The sequence below is a fragment of the Puma concolor genome, chromosome B1 (genome assembly GCF_028749965.1).
Source record: "Puma concolor isolate L17-30 chromosome B1, mPumCon1.1.hap2, whole genome shotgun sequence".
Taxonomy (NCBI): domain Eukaryota; kingdom Metazoa; phylum Chordata; class Mammalia; order Carnivora; family Felidae; genus Puma; species Puma concolor.
The window spans coordinates 105820084-105837155 of NC_141670.1; the positions used below are offsets into that span (position 1 = coordinate 105820084).

General features: G+C 36.1%; 1 protein-coding gene across 1 annotated transcript in view; it reads right to left on the reverse strand.

Moving 5' to 3' along the window:
• Nucleotides 1-321: 321 nt before the first annotated feature.
• MYOZ2 (myozenin 2) overlaps nucleotides 322-17072 on the reverse strand; it is a 41765-nt gene continuing 25014 nt past the window's right edge. The window contains exons 5-6 of the mRNA XM_025922039.2: nucleotides 14687-14870; nucleotides 322-758 (exon numbers count right to left, since the gene is read on the reverse strand). Coding sequence (XP_025777824.1) covers nucleotides 524-758; nucleotides 14687-14870 — 419 coding nt within the window. The 3' untranslated portion in view covers nucleotides 322-523. The remainder of the gene's footprint in view (nucleotides 759-14686; nucleotides 14871-17072) is intronic.

The window sequence follows — 17072 nt, forward strand, 5'->3', positions numbered from 1 at the left end:
TGACTAATGAAAAGACTTCATCCAGATGTGCTATTTTATCCTGGTCACCAGAAAGGAAGAACCCAACCCTTTCCTCCATAAAAAATGTTTGTGCATCGTCTTCCATAGCTTTCATCCATTAAATAAAACTCCAAATGAGTCTAAATATCTTGCACTGCACTTTGATTCTACATCATTTTGAAAATTTGTTCAGGACTAGCAAATATTAAAGGAAAAAGAGATGAAACCTTTTGTTGTCAGTTACTCTTCTGGACTTTCTCAATGAAAAGGCTGGATTATTTAGACCGAGTGAAAACAACATTATGAATAAAGACAAGTGAGTTGAAAGTTTTTAAAACAAGATTTCAAATTGTTTATTAGTGTTTGAGATGAGATCGAATTTAAATGTCATAAAAGGAAAATTGCTAAATTGCTATTAAATTATTGCTACTAATGAAGAGTGTAAGTGGATTCGCCAGTAGGTAGAATAATAAAACAGCAACATTTATGGTTCGAAGTTTTTGCGGCACATACAACTTTCTTTTCATAGGTCTTCTGTTTCTGGTACAGTGGTATCCTCTGTAGGTTCAGTTGTTATCACTATAGGAATATTCTCAGATATCCATCCCTTAGGAGTCCTATTAAAGGACCGTCTGCCAGAAAGAGGATTGGCAAAACCCATAAACCTGGGATCTGTTAGGAGTAGTAGCTCAAAATCTGGAACCTTGAATTTAACCATCTTTGATGCTTTTTCAAAACCTCCAAATGGGGTGGCAACTCTGTGGGAAGTGAAAAACAAAAGGATATATTAATTAATTTTCAAATTCACTTGCCAATAAATAGAAAACAATTTAATTCATGATTTTATGGGCATGTCGTTATGTTATATTCTTTGTATGATTTTCAGGTTTTGATCTCTGAGTCAAGCATTTTTTTTAAGGACTATGCTTTTAAGCTAATAAATTGGTGTAAATTCCTTTGTATGTACTTTTAGTTGATGACTAAATTATCTATTCCTTACACCCTGAACTCCCTGAAAACATTTCTTGCCTTTGTGCCTTTGCTACCAGTGTTTCCCCTGCTTAAGATATTTCTTCCTTGCCTTCTCTCCACCTGTGTCCGTCTTGTGGCCTTTAAGTTCCAACTCCCCTCCAATTATTCCAGCCCACACACCCTTCTTTAGCCAAATTCCTGTAGCATCCATTGCTTTATGTCAGTTATTTGGTGCTTACGATATGGTACTTTGTATTGTTAGCTTTTTTTTTCATAATATGATTTGGTTTGAGTTTGGGTTTTAATAATGTGGTTTGGTATAATTTGTGAATTATAAACTCTTTGAAGACAAATAGTATGTCTTTTGTATCTTTCTAGCTCTACCTCAAAACTCTCAATATTCTGTTTTTCTTTTGAATAAAGACCAACTTCTTATCTTGGCATTCAAGGTCCCACATAAAATTCTAGCTGTGTTTGATTTAGCCATTAATTTATTTATTCATTTAGTGCCAGGCACATTTTCAGTGTTAGGGGTATAGCAGTGAACAATGTAGTCAATGTTTGAGCCCTTATATTCTAACAAAGGAGACAGACAATAAAAAAATAAACATATAGACAAAACATTCAAGACTAATGAGAGCTAAGCAGAAAATTAAAGTAGTATGATATAATAGAGCATAAATGAATGACTAGATAGTCAGGGAAGACTTCTCTGAAGAGGTGACATTTAAACTGTCATCTGAGGATGAGAAGTTAGCCATGGGCAGTACAGCTGAAGCACATCAGCATTTCAGGAAGAGGGAGTAGTTAATGCAAAGAATCTAAGGCAGGAATAATGTTCAGGAAAAGAAAGAAAGCCTACATTGGTAGACCAGTAGGTAAGGGGTTGGTAGAGAGAAGAGAGGACAGAGGGGTGTATTGTACAGGACTTTGTCCAAGTAAGGAATATGAATTTCATTGTCAGTGTGAAGGGAAACACCGTAAAATGTTAAACAGGGAGTAGTGTAACCTGATTACGTTTTTGTAAAGTTTACTCTGGCTGCTCTTTCTCTGCAAATAGATTATAGGAGGACAAGAGTGAAAGGAGAGAAGACATTGTGACAATTCCAGTGAGACATGATGGTGGCTTGGATTTCAAGTGTTTTCCATGAAGATGTAAAGAAGCAGGTCAGGGGCGCCTGGGTGGCTCAGTCGGTTGAGCGTCCGACTTCGGCTCAGGTCAAGATCTCGAGGTCTGTGAGTTTGAGCCCCACGTCGGGCTCTGGGCTGATGGCTCAGAGCCTGGAGCCTGCTTCGGATTCTGTGTCTCCCTCTCTCTCTGCCCCTCCCCCGTTCATGCTCTGTCTCTCTCCGTCTCAAAAATAAATAAACATTAAAAAAAAAATTAATAAAAAAAAAAGAAGCAGGTGATTTCAGGATGTGTTGAGCAGAGTCAACAGGATTTTTTGATAAAATGGATAAAAATTGTGGGGGAAATAAAGAAACCAAGAATTGGTTTTATGTTTAGAGTTTTAGCAACTGGCTGGTGGAATACAGAGAGGAACAGGTTGGGTATGTGGGCGGAAAACAATGTTGACATCCTAGTGGAAGGTCAATCATGCTGGTTTGCCATCTTCTCTTTCATGCACCCTTTGTTCCAGCCAAACTGAATGCATGGCTTGCTCTTCACCTTATTCTCTCCTACTTTTTTTTTTTTTTTAATTTTTTTTTTTCAACGTTTATTTATTTTTGGGACAGAGAGAGACAGAGCACGAACGGGTGAGGGGCAGAGAGAGAGGGAGACACAGAATCGGAAACAGGCTCCAGGCTCTGAGCCATCAGCCCAGAGCCTGACGCGGGGCTCGAACCCACGGACCGCGAGATCGTGACCTGGCTGAAGTCGGACGCTTAACCGACTGCGCCACCCAGGCGCCCCTTCTCTCCTACTTTTACTCATACTCCTTTTTGTTGGTATACTCCTACACTTCTTGCTACATTTCTAAATCTCCATTAGGTTATAACTGTAAGTTCTTTTTTTTTTTTTAATCTTTTTTAACATTTATTTATCTTTGAGAGAGAGAGAGAGAAAGAAAGAGTGCAAGCGGGGGAGGGGCAGAGAGAGAGGGAGACACAGAATCTGAAGCAGGCTCCAGGCTCTGAGCTATCAGCACAGTGCCTGATGTGGGGGTCAAACTCACAAACTGTGAGATCATGACCTGACCCGAAGTCAGATGCTTAACTGACTAAGCCACCCAGGCACCCCTATAACGTAAGTTCTCATTTGCACTTCCAAATTATCTACTTCTTTAGTATGTTAAGTAACATACATAGCTTTCTTCTGGAAGCTTTCTCTGATCTCCCACAGCCAAAAGTAGTTCTTTCCCCTCTAAGTTTTCATGGACTCTATCTTTACCTCCCATCTCACCCCATTTCCTATTTTCCATTATATCCATTGATATATCTGCTTTATTTTTTGCCAAACTGTACTCCAGGAGGACTGGAATTCTCTCTCATGTATCTTTGTAACTCATTACAATATACTTGTGTAATGCATTGTACCTAGAAGATCCCCATACACATCTGGACAGTGCAACTGGCAAGACTATACAGATTCTCCAATAATGTGGAAATTATTTTAAAGCCTGGAAGAGATCTGATTTTCTTTGTAGCTCAGTCACTCTGTGATCTTTCTTGAATATCTTAATTTCTGTGTGGCAATAGTGAGGGGCCATGGACTCTAGTTAGGTAAGGAGAAAGTGATTGATGGACTTTGAGAGATGGGATGGCTTTAACGTGTGGGGCTAAAGTATTATTGAAGGAAAGATGAAGAAATGAAAGGTAAAATTACAATGTGATAGAGAGTGGAATGCTTTGAAATTGAGATTTTGAAAGAGACACAGGTATTGGTGATGATAAACTTTAAGAAAAACCAAGAGTGACTGAGGTGGGATTGAGAAAGCTATCCTTAAAATGAAACAAAGTCTTGAAAGGGCGGAGAGTTCAGTGGCTCGTACATGGATCCTGAAGCCACAAAGAAGTAAGACAGGAATAGTACTGGGGAGGAAGACAGGGAGCCAGACACTAAAATCTTCAGTGAGGGGAATGTCTACAAAATGAATAGATCACACTCTGATATCACCTCACGCCAGTCAGAGTGGCCAAAATGAACAAATCAGGAGACTATAGATGCTGGAGAGGATGCGGAGAAACGGGAACTCTCTTGCACTGTTGGTGGGAATGCAAATTGGTGCAGCCACTCTGGAAAACAGTGTGGAGGTTCCTCAAAAAATTAAAAATAGACCTACTCTATGACCCAGCAATAGCACTGCTAGGAATTTACCCAAGGGATACAGGATTACTGATGCATAGGGGCACTTGTACCCCTATGTTTATAGCAGCACTCTCAACAATAGCCAAATTATGGAAAGAGCCTAAATGCCCATCAATTGATGAATGGATAAAGAAATTGTGGTTTATATACACAATGGAGTACTACGTGGCAATGAGAAAGAATGAAATATGGCCCTTTGTAGCAACGTGGATGGAACTGGAGAGTGTTATGCTAAGTGAAATAAGCCATACAGAGAAAGACAGATACCATATGTTTTCACTCTTATGTGGATCCTGAGAAACTTAACAGAAACCCATGGGGGAGGGGAAGGAAAAAAAAAAAAAAGAGGTTAGAGTGGGAGAGAGCCAAAGCGTAAGAGACTCTTAAAAACTGAGAACAAACTGAGGGTTGATGGGGGGTGGGAGGGAGGGGAGGGTGGGTGATGGATATTGAGGAGGGCACCTTTTGGGTTGAGCACCGGGTGTTGTATGGAAACCAATTTGACAATAAATTTCATATATTGAAAAAAAAAATGAATAGATGACCTCAACAATGGCTGAACAGATAGTACATGGTGTCATATGGTATAGAATCTCTGTCTTGTTTCCCATAATTTTGTCTTCCAGTAATTTGCTCCTCTGAAGAGCAGCATGTTTTATTTTCTATTGCATCTATATTCAAGATGACTCACCTTATGATATTTTCCCCAAATTGCTGTGTAAGATATGGATAACAACAGGTCACTGATTTGTTCAGTGACCTCAGCCTAAGTTAGTACTCAGCAATCATATCAGTATAGACTTTCATGTCCAGAGTCTAAAACTGTTACTCTGGAGGTATAAGAGAGATCAGGGTTTTTTTTAATTTTTTTTTAACGTTTATTTATTTTTGAGACAGAGAGAGACAGAGCATGAATGGGGGAGGGTCAGAGAGAGGGAGACACAGAATCCGAAACAGGCTTCAGGCTCTGAGCTGTCAGCACAGAGCCGGACGTGGGGCTCGAACTCACGGACCGCGAGATCATGACCTGAGCCGAAGTCGGCCGCTTAACCTCCTGAGCCACCCAGGCGCCCCGAGAGATCAGTTTAGAAAGAACTTGAAGAACTTAGATTATCATTCAGGTCCTTTATGATTATTGAACTTCAGAAGGCATAGTGATGATGAAAGCTAATATTTATTGATTGAATACTATATACCAGACACTTTTTAAAGTGCTTCTCAAACTCTCTTGGTAGGGGAGTCACATTGGGATCTTGTTACAGTGCATCCACTAATCCAGTCAGTCTAGTGTATATCCTGAGATTCCACATCTCTAACCAGTTCCCAGGTTATGCCATTGATACTGGTCTATGGATCATACTTTGGGTACAAAGGCTTTACATGATTTTTTCATAAATCCTCACAACCTTATAAATTGGTTCTACTTCTATCCCTATTTAATAAATAAGCCTGAGATACAGCTAAGCTAAATGACTTTCTCAAAGTCACCTACCTATTAAGTTATAGAACTAGGATTTATACCCAGGCAGCGAGACTCATGGGAGGCCTGCTTTTCTAGTCACTATCCTATACCACACCTTGACAAGAAAATTCTTAAGGAATATTGGGCCTTCTGAGATCACTTTCTAAGTAGAGATGTGTGTTTAGGACTGTCAACCTACCTGGGCTTTGTCTAAGTGATATAAAACCAGGTTGCTCTCACATTCACGATGCAACTAGCTGATTCAATATCCCACATTTTGTCATTTGATTTACTGAACTGAAGGGTCTTTATGACTCAGATTTGATTTAAACTTCTTATTCTTGGATGTCAAAGATGTCCAAGACAATATTTTATCATATAGAAGCTGGCTATTATATAGCAATAGTTTGTTCATTTGAGATTCATTCATTTATTCATGCAACAAATTACTGATGGTTTATTATGTCTAAACACCCTATCTGTGCTAGGAGTTCAAGGATGGAAAGATTGCCGTAGGTCTTACAGACAAGTAAAAAGTGAAACACGGGGAAGAAACAACACATCATTGAATATGACAGTTGCTCCAAGGGAAGAGTATCTATGCAGAGAAGCTTAGGGTAAAAGAACCTTAGTCTGCCTGGTTGGTCAGTAACCACTTGTTAAGAAGCCTAGGGTAAGGACCAGCTACATTAATTTGTATGGTCCAATGCAAAATAAAACCTTAGAGATTCGTATTAAAAAAAATTGTTAAGAATTTCAAGGCAAAGACAGCAAACTACTGAAACCCAAGCAGAGCCCTTCAAAGCGTGGGCACCCCAGGTGACTGCACAGGCTTCACATCTATTTCTGGGAGTTTAAGAATACGCACATGCTCACACAACTTAATGGGTAATCATTTCACAGTATATACACATATCAAGTCATTATGTAGTACACCTAAAACTAATACAATGTTATGTGTCAATTATATCTCAGGAAAAAAAAAAATGATTAGCCATGAGTTAGTTGACTGTTTAAGCAGAATGGCTGTTACATAGAGGTTCATTATACCATCCTCTCTTCTTTTGTATATGTTGCATATTTCCCATTACTAAGTTGTTCTGCTTGTTTGTTTAAAAACAATATATGTTTATCCATTGGATGCAAGAGGCTGGAGTTGAACATTTCCAGAATTAGGCTGAATTTGGCCAATTCTTAAAAAACCTTAATTTCAGGGGCACCTGGGTAGCTCAGTTGATTAAGCCTCTGACTTCGGCTCATGTCATGATCTTGCAGTTCATGGGTTCAAGCCCCATGTCAAGCTCTGTGCTGACAGCTCAGAGCCTGGAGCCTGCTTCACATTCTGTGTCTCCCTCTCTCTCTGCCCCTCCCCTGCTCACACTCTGTCTCTCTCTTTCTCAAAAATGAATAAACTTTTAAAAAAAATCTTAATTTCAAATCCTTATTTCAGAATGAATTTTGCTCATTTATTTTTCTAAATCAAAGAGTAAATGTTCTTCTGCCACTGAAATCTAACATTTGAGTTTGACATTTAATGAATCACTTTTTACCTTTTTGTTCAGTTCAGTTTTGTTTTTCCTTCCCAATTTGTAGGTCATTTTCTTCTGTTATAAATGAAAACATTCCATTCTGGTCCACCACCCATCTCCTACCTCCTACCAGTGATCCAGTGAAAGATTGTTGTTTGAAAAGCTGCATTTTCTTTTCTTTGGCACCAGAGAGACTATATCCTGTTTGTTTGAATGTTTATTGCCCTCAGCATACAAAGTAAAGTCTATCAACAGAGATGTTAAAGAGTCAATGTGAGAGATCATTTGTAAGATTTTTAAGATCTCTGTAAATAGTGTCAAGTTTTAGTCAAAGGTAGTGAAGCAAAAATTTCCACTTAAAGATTTGGAACGTTCTATTAAAAGATGACTGTGCATCTCTATAATTCTTGTAACATAAATTCTTCAAACAGATCTGACTTAAAAATGATTTTTACACTTTGTCATCTGTGCAGTGAATAATAAGCGTGTTTCACTCAGATTCACAGTTAATAGATGCTTTCTTGATTATTTTGATCGATCAGTAATAGGGTTGCATTTGTTAAGACTAATAGTGCTTGACATATAATATGCCCATAGTAATTACTGATTATTCTATAAGGTAAAGAATTATGTAAAATGGTTGTATAGAAATTAAAATAAATATTCTACTGAATACACATGCATGTAATACATTTAAAGCCACTTCTATAATCATAGATATATACAGATGAGGAAACTAATATAAGGAGGGTTTAAGTGACATACTCAAAGTCATACAGCTTTTTTAAGAGCTGGAAAGCTCCTTGTTCCTAGTTTACTTTTCTTCACATGTTAAGAAGGCTTAACATAGTATTACTTGAATAAAGCATAATATTTAAATAAATTAAAAATGAGTACAAGAATACAAAGTTGTTTTAAACCATGGGCCATTTTGAATATATGATTAGACTTTGGAGCCAATTCTTACCCAGTTCATTATCACGGCTGAATGATGTCAGACTGTGTCTTACCCTTATATGCTTTATTAACAATATCCAGGGATCGAGCCCCACATTGGGCTCTGTGCTAAGCCTCTCCCTTCATCTGGCCCTTCCCTGCTCTCTCTCTCTCAAACACACACACACACACACACACACACACACACACACACAATATCTAACAACTATGTATAATAATATGGTGTTACCAAATAATATTATTTTACTCTTTGCAAAGGAATTAGGGAATATTTGGAGACTGCTTATTTCCCTTCCTTCCTGTTGCTCTATTTTATTTTTGCAAAAGTGAAAGAAAAGATATATTAGAAGTAAGTCTTATAATAACATTTAGTTAAGAAATAGAAGGGAAATGATATATCTTATTACATTTTATTTTTAAATAAATGTTTTTTTTCTCATAATCTTGAGTTTTGTTAAAATAAAGTCTTGGTAAATAACCTATAATAGAAAGGGTATTAACCCAATTCGTACCTGGAAATTATTTTAACCTCTCTTTTACATGGCTGGAATGTGTTCTAGACTAATTTGATGGATGGCTTTTATCACATCTAATTTATGATAGATACCTATTGAGATTATTTTGCCTATGTGATTTTTAAAATTTAGTTGAAGTGTAAGATACACTAAAAAAAGTATACAGATCATAAGGCAAAATTTAATATTATTTATTTTCTAATTATTTGATAGTAGTATAAAAATATCATAATTTTTATGTTGACCTTGTACTCTGTGGTTGTACTAAATTTATTTACTAATTCTGATTACTAATCTGCTGCTTTTGAATTTCCTATGGACATAATCCTGCCATTTGTGAATAAGGATAGTTTTATTTTTCCTTTCCTATTCTTACACCTTTTGTTTATTATTATTATTATAGTTTCATTGTCTAACAAGTGTCAAAAAACAACTTCTCTGTCTGAAAATGTGTATGTAAGTGTGTTTTTTATTTTAACTTTTACCTTTAAAGAATATGTTCACTGGAAATAGAATTATACGCTGGCAGTTATTTTTTTTTCATTTTTAAAGTGTTATTCCATTGTCTCCTATGATTCCAGTTGCCTTATTTTTACCCTATCTGTACTATCTGTGCAAAGCCTGATGTGGAGCTTGAACCCAGGAGCCATAAGATCATGAGCCAAAGTCAGACACTCAAACAACTGAACCACCCAGGCGCCCCCAATGTTTTCTATTTTTAAGTAATCTCTACACCCAATATGAGGCTTGAACTCACAATTTTGAGATTAAGAGTTGCATGCTCTACCAACTGAGCTAGCCAGGCTTCCCAATTTTGAAAACCTCTTAGCTATTAACTCCTCAGATATTGTTCTGGCTTGTTTTCTCTCTTATTCCCTCATAAGACTCTATTGGCTTATTTATTTTTTTATTACTGTCCCAAGTGCATCTTCTGCTATTTTACTGCATTTTGAGTCCTTTTGATCATTTTCTGTATCAGTTTATGAATCCACTCTTCAGCTGTGTTTCATCTGCCATGAAGGCTATTTGTTTAATCTTTAAAAAAATTTATCATTAAATATAATACAAATATAGAAAACTGATTAAAATGTACAATAGCTTATTATAAAGCAAATAACCTTGTAACTACTACACATGTGAAAAGTTTCTCCAGAAGCCCACATGTGCCTGCTCAATCCCAATCCTCTCCTGATACTAGTAGTAGTAAATGTTTTGACTTTATGGTAATATAAGTTTATAAAATATAAAAAAAACCTTTCTTTATATGTTAATAACCCACATCTGTATCTCTAAATACTCATGGTTTAGTTTTGCCTGTCTTTTTAAAATGTCTTTTAAATCATTTTTACATATGGATTTTCCTTTAATCTGTTCCTTGCATTTATTTATTGAAAATACTGGATCATTTGTCCCATAGAGTTTCCTACAGTCTGAATTTTACTGATTATATTCCCTTGGTATTTTTAACATGTTTGTCTGTTCTTTGTATTTCCTATAACTTTTATATGGGGCAGAGGGAGGAAGAGAGAGGGAGAGAGAGAGAGAGAGAGAAAGAGACAATCTTAAGCTATGAGCTCAGCACAGAGCCTGATTCAGGGCTCAATCTCATGACTCTGATATCATGACCTGCGCTGAAATCAAAAGTTGGGTGCTTAACTGACTAAGCCACTCAGGCACCCCAGTCCTTTGACTTCCTCATTTCAGTTATTATATGAATACTTCATTTTATTTTGCTTCATTTTACTGAGCTTTGCAAATATTGAATTTTTACAAATTAGAGGTTTGTGGCAACCCTGTGTCAAGAAAGTGTATTTTTCCAACAGCATTTGTTCATTTCATATTTCTGTGTCACATTTTGGTAATTCTCACAATATTTCGAACTTTTCATAATTATTAAACTTGTGGTGATCTGTGATCCGTGATTACGACTTGCTGAAACCTCAGATGATGGTTAGCATTTTTTATCAATAAAGTATATTTTAATTAAGGTAGTACATGTTGTTTTACACATAATGCTATTGCATGCTTAATATTTCATAGTATAGTGTAAATATAATTTTATATGCACTGGGAAAACAAAAAATTCATTTGACTCGCTTTATTGTGATAATTTGCTTTATTCACAGTGCTCTAGAACTGAACCCACAATATCTCCAAGTTATGTCTGTATATTTTCACTTTTGTAGAATTTCCATTTGATTCTCTTTTTAAAAACATTTCCAGTCTGCTGATATTCTTTGTCTTGTTATCTATTTTCTTGAACATATTATTCACAATTATTTTAGAGTATCCAACATTCCAATAATTGGATCTTTTGTGTGTCTGTTTCTTTTGTTTATTATTTTTCTCTTTATTTTTAGTCATTTGGTCTTGTCTCATAGTATGCTTGTCTCATACTATGTCTCATAGTAATTTTAATTGATAAGCATGTGTACAAAAATTGTAGAAATAATTTGAGTCTTGGAATGGTGTTCTCTTCCCTCCAGAGATGATTTACTTTTGTCCATGGCAGGCAGTTTGACATAAAGGAATTGATTTTTATCCAATCTAGGATAGGATATATATCTTATATCTGCTAGGCCTCTCCCCCTAGCAGACCCTATATTCCTGTTTTTGGCCTTCCCAGATTCAAGATTGATAAAGGTTTGCTCACTATTTCTGCTTCTTCTTAGTTGTTGCCAATAAATCAGCAAATGCCTTAAGAGGAAAAGTGGTACCAAATGTTGGGTTTATATCTCTAAATGTCCCTCATATCTAGGATTTTGGCCTTCAAGTCCTTACTTCATTGGTAGCGCTTTTTTTTGTTGTTTGTTTTAATGTTTATTTATTTTTGAGAGAGAGAGGCAGAGCGCGAGCAGGGGAGGGACAGAGAGAGAAGGAGACACAGAATCCAAAGCAGGCTCCAGGCTCTGAGCTGTCAGCACAGAGTCCGACGTGGGGCTCAAACCCATGAACTGTGAGATGGTGACCTGAGCCGAAGTCAGACACCCAACGGACTGAGCCACCCAGGCTCCCCTCTTGGTAGCTTTTTAATCACTTTATAATAACTAGCTTTTCTACTTATTTTTATAAAGTTGTTCTAATATAAACTAGTCTTCCATAGCTGGAAATAGATTTCCACTTCCTACCTATGTAACTTTTTATACTCATTTATTTAGCAAACATTTAAGACAAAGATCATGATTATGTTGTTTGTTTCTTAAGTAGGCTTTTCAAACAATGTGTGAAATAGACAAGGCCTTAAACTTGTGTAGCAAGTTACATATACTTTAAGGACAAAAAGAATCTTAAAGCTACCCGTTAGGGATTGCCTACGTATCATCCTATTTTGTTTCATCTACTATTTGACAGTAATAAAGAATCTAAGAATATTGCAGCATTATTTACAACAGCAAAGATATAGAAGTAGCCCAAGTGTCCCTCAATAGATGAATGAATAAAGAAGATGTGGAATAAAATATACACAAAGGAATACTACTTGGTCATAAAAAGGATGAGATCTTGTCATTTGCAACAACATGAATGTGCCTAAAGGGTATCGTGCTAAGTTAAATAAATCAGAGAAAATTCACTTATATCTGGAATCTAAAAAAAAACAAAACAAATGAATAAACAAACAAACAAAAAGCAGAATCAGACATATAAATACAGAGAGCAAACTGATGGTTGCCAGAGAGGAGGGAGGTTGGGAGCATGCGCAAAATGGGTGAAGGAGAGTGGGAGATACAGGCTTCCAGTTTATGCAATGAATGCCATGTGAATAAAAGTACAGCATAGGGAATATAGTCAATGGTATTATAATAGCATTGCATGGTGACAGATGGTAGCTATACTTGTGGTGAGCATAGAATAATGTATAGAGTTGTTGAATCACTATGTTGTACATGTGGAATTCACATAACACTGTGTATCAACCATGCTAAAATTAAAAAAAATTATCATTACTTATTTGCTATCTCATAAAATCAGTGAAATTGACTAAATAAATATTGGCATATGTGTATGAAATGACATTTGTACACATTAAAATGATGTAGATGCACATTTACTTATATCAAATTATGCTCATAAAAGAATCTAAGAATACAGTAATATTAACATTAAGCTGTAAAGTTTTTATTTCTATATTGATGTATATATAACAAAATAAAATTTTCTCAAGTAAAGGAGAAATGTTAAGAGGTTCTCTCTCTCTCTCTCTCTCTCTCTCTCTCTCACACACACACACACACACACACACACACACACAATGTTACATTTACAAAAGCCTTGATTTAACACAGGAAACTACAGTTCCTAATTGGATGGTATTGTGTTCGCTGAAATAGCACTCACTTGGTATTTATACAATCAGTAAGCATCTGTTTATAGCCAGCCCAGATGTACCAGTGTGTTTGTAAAACTGGAAAACAAACTGTTCAGCAGGCATGGGGTGGTAAAGCCACAAAATACACCAGAAGTTACACAGCATCTCTAAAGCACTAATCTCAAAAACAAGCCTCAATTATTTCATTATTTTCCATTTTCCCTTAGTGTTTTACTTTTTATAATTTTCTACCCTCCCATTTTGGAAGAAAAGTTATATCATTGATTAGAAAGGCCTCCAATCTCCTTTCCTTGATACATCTCAATCCCTCCTTAAATTCTATGGTATACCTCATTTATGCAACAGAAATATACTAACTACTATTAGTAACATATATAATACTATTAGTATTACTAATAATGCTAATAAGTATTAATAATGGTAATAATAGTAATAGTAGTAATAATGCTAATGTTAGGTGTAATCCTAGGAGATCTATTACTAATAATAGACATAATATTAACACCACTATTATAGTAGTGTGTGAAAACTAAGTATAATTTATAAGTACTGAGGAAGGTCACTAATTAAATGCAGGCTTTGTGGTATTCTTTTGTAAATAAAAAAGTTACTCCTTAATTTATTAATTTTCAAATGAATCGTCATTAAGCAGTCTATTAATTGGTTCTACTTTTCTGTGGGTCCAAAACAGCATACTGGAGATATTTTACTCTAAAATGAAAATCAGGGGCACGCTCAGTCGATTAAGTGTCCGACTTCCGCTCGGGTCATGATCTCACGGTTTGTGAGTTCAAGCCCAGCGTGTGGCTCTGTGCTGACAGCTCAGAACCTGGAGCCTGCTTCAGATTCTGTGTCTCCCTCTCTCTCTGCCCCTCCCCCGTCACACTCTGTATCTGTCTCTCTCAAAAATAAATAAACGTTAAAAAAATTTTTAGACAAAAATCAAATGATCAAAGAATGGATTATAAGACCATTAAAAATATATCTAAAATAGCCATGGGAATTATTAAAATTGGATAGCAGGGAGAAATAAATATCCATTGTGAATACTATCATGCAGATATTATTTGGCAATAATTTTGGTAGCATAAATTTTGGTTTATCCATGTGCTGGAGTCTTGAACCACAAATCCTTAAGTTACCTTTAATCTGGTTTAAAAAATGTAAGTTGGGACCTAGAGTTACACAGTAATTTTCATTGTCCTATATGTAATTTCCGAAATTCTTGAATAGCATTGTCATTTGAAACAACACATAAACACTAATATCAACCTTTGAATGAGAAATTATTAGTTTTTGGAAAAACTTTTTAATAAAATTATGTTAATAAAAATTTTTTAAAAACATTCTATAATGTGGGAAATAATCTTGATGTTGTAACAGTGATAGTTTCTGAATCACTGCCTTCATTTTTATACTAAAAAACCAAGATTTGCCATATTAATAATATTGCAAAAATGAGTCCTTGCCTAGGCTTAGGAGTTACCCTATATTGCCATTTTGAGTCTCTTCTTAAAAGAAAATTTCTTTTTCTACCAGAAAATTCAGTTCTCCATACCATGATATAAAAGCCTTGGTGTTACACAACAGTGTCACCCAGGATAATTGGATTACCTGTTAAAGCTCCTGTAATCAGGCAGTTCTGCCTTTCCTTCAGGCTTGAAAAATTTAGGGTATAAAGCCTCTAAAAGCTCCGGATCACCGCTAATGGCTTGTTCCCAGGGAGACTGATAGTACTTAGGGACAGCCGTGGTGTTGAACTTTTCAGGAGGAATTTCCTTCAGTGGTCCAGAATATCCTTTGGAAAAATATAGCAAGAATAAATAAACACAGAGTGCCTAGAATTACAGAACTCCACCTAACATTTTACCATGTTTAATTTTTCAAGCGGGGGTGAATTTACGAAGAATGCGTCCTTTTTATGATCTCTCAGACAACAGTCTGAAACTGTAAGACATTTTTAACCCCTTTAAATTTCTGGAATTTTCAGAAGAAACCACTTTTGTCAACATTTAATTATACCAAATCATACAGTTATTTCTTTCTTGATTATCTTTAGTATGTATTTGTTCAATGAAACTATTCATTTAATTTTAAAAAGTTGTTTCCCTTACATTAATTTATAGTAGGCTTTAGTTACCACAGTGAATGAATTAAGTTAAAATTATATATATTGAGTGCCTACTGTGGTTCAAGTGCTGGGGAAATAGCCATGAAGATAAAACCTCCCTCCTCTGGGAGCTGATTCATTAGAGGTAATTCTTAGGTCTTGTCTATCTCAAATCGCTGAGTGATCTGCAAACCGTTTAAGCTTCAGAACGGTGAAGTAATTTGTTTTCACTGTCTTAGTCAGACCCTGATCTTATTCCCTGAGGAGTCCATCCCATGATTACTTTGTTCCTCAAGATTTCTTAGGTAACTTTTCTGCTTCCGGTCTCACTTCCTCAACTTCTCGCGGGAGCTGGAAATTTTTTTAAGTGCCGTTTAAAAATCACACGAATTTCTGGCATAAACTTTAAATCATGCTCACATGCATCAAGTGACATTCTTCAAGTTATTCAAAGGCAGCTGTGTACTCTCCATCTACACTACCATACTACCTCATTGTGTCGTTTGCATAATTCTCTTTTCCACCGTCAAAACCCTTTACCATTTGGTCACTCTTACTTTTTTAAGTTTCTCTGATTCTCTTCTCTAAAATGTTTTCTATTTTCTTCTGTCAAATCACACCTATCCTTTCGTTACACTAAAGAGTTTATCTCCTCCAACAAATCTTGCAGTTATTTGTTTGCACTATTAATTTTCTTCTGATTGCCTCCAGTATCTCATGATAATCTCTTCTAATAATCTTTTTTTCTGCTTGCCACTTAGTTACTCACAGCTCTTTTCTTATATTATACATGCTGCCTAAAAAAATTCCATTTATATTCATGGCTTTGTAGCCTACATATTGATGATTGCACATTTTTAAATCCCCAAGACTTTCTGTTCAACCACCCATTACATTTGTCCAAACAAATATTCCCCTGCCATCCTTTATAACCTGTCTAGACCTATGTGTGCCTATTTCTAATATATTTAGCTTCTTCTTCTATACTGGTTACCTTAATGCTATCACTACCTTCAGATGCCCAAGACAGAAGCATTATGCTAAACTTTCCTTCATTCCCACAACAAATCTCTAAGTATTACCATCTGTGCTTTTTAAGGACTTCTAAAATAGTGGCTCTTAAACTTTGTTGCTGAATAACTTTGGGCACATATTTAAAATGTGGATAGTGGGCTCTTCCCTCCAGAGATTTGATTTCGGTAAGTCTCAAGTATGGCTTACAAGTCTTAGGGAAGGGATTTGCAAAAAGAACATTGGGAAACCTTGCTCTAGAAAATTCCCTCTATCTTCTTCATTTTTGTTACCACTGCCTTGGTTTAAGCCTTGACCATCTCTTGCCTGGGCTTTCACAATAGCCTTCATATTGTGAAGATCCCAACCCTTCCCCCATGTCCCACACTGCTGCCTGACTGACCTTTCTAACTGGAAAACCTGATCCTGTCACTGACTTCCCTTTCTCAGGGTGCTAAGATGGCTCCCCATGACAAAAGTCTAAATTACTTAGCATTGCACATGTGGCCCTAGCCCCATCCAGGGTAATGTCCTGCCATTCTCTTGTCCCTTTAATGCTCCAGAACTTGGGTCCACTCTACCTGAAGCTTGCTGTGTCCCCATATGATTCCCTACTGTTCCATTAGTTCCCTGTGCCTGGAATGTTTTTCTAATTCTTGCCACCTGCAAATTCCTATTTTAAGTCTTAGCTTGAAGTTACCTCTTCTATCTAGCCTTTCCTGTCTCCCTCAGAAAAGGAGAGTTACTTTCCTGGCATTTAGCATTTGTATTGTAAACATAACTCCATTATCATAACTATTACATTTTAATGTCCTCTTCCTTTCCTAAAAGTGATCAAATGTCAGCCATCTAGAAACTGGATATTTTAGAATTTTATAT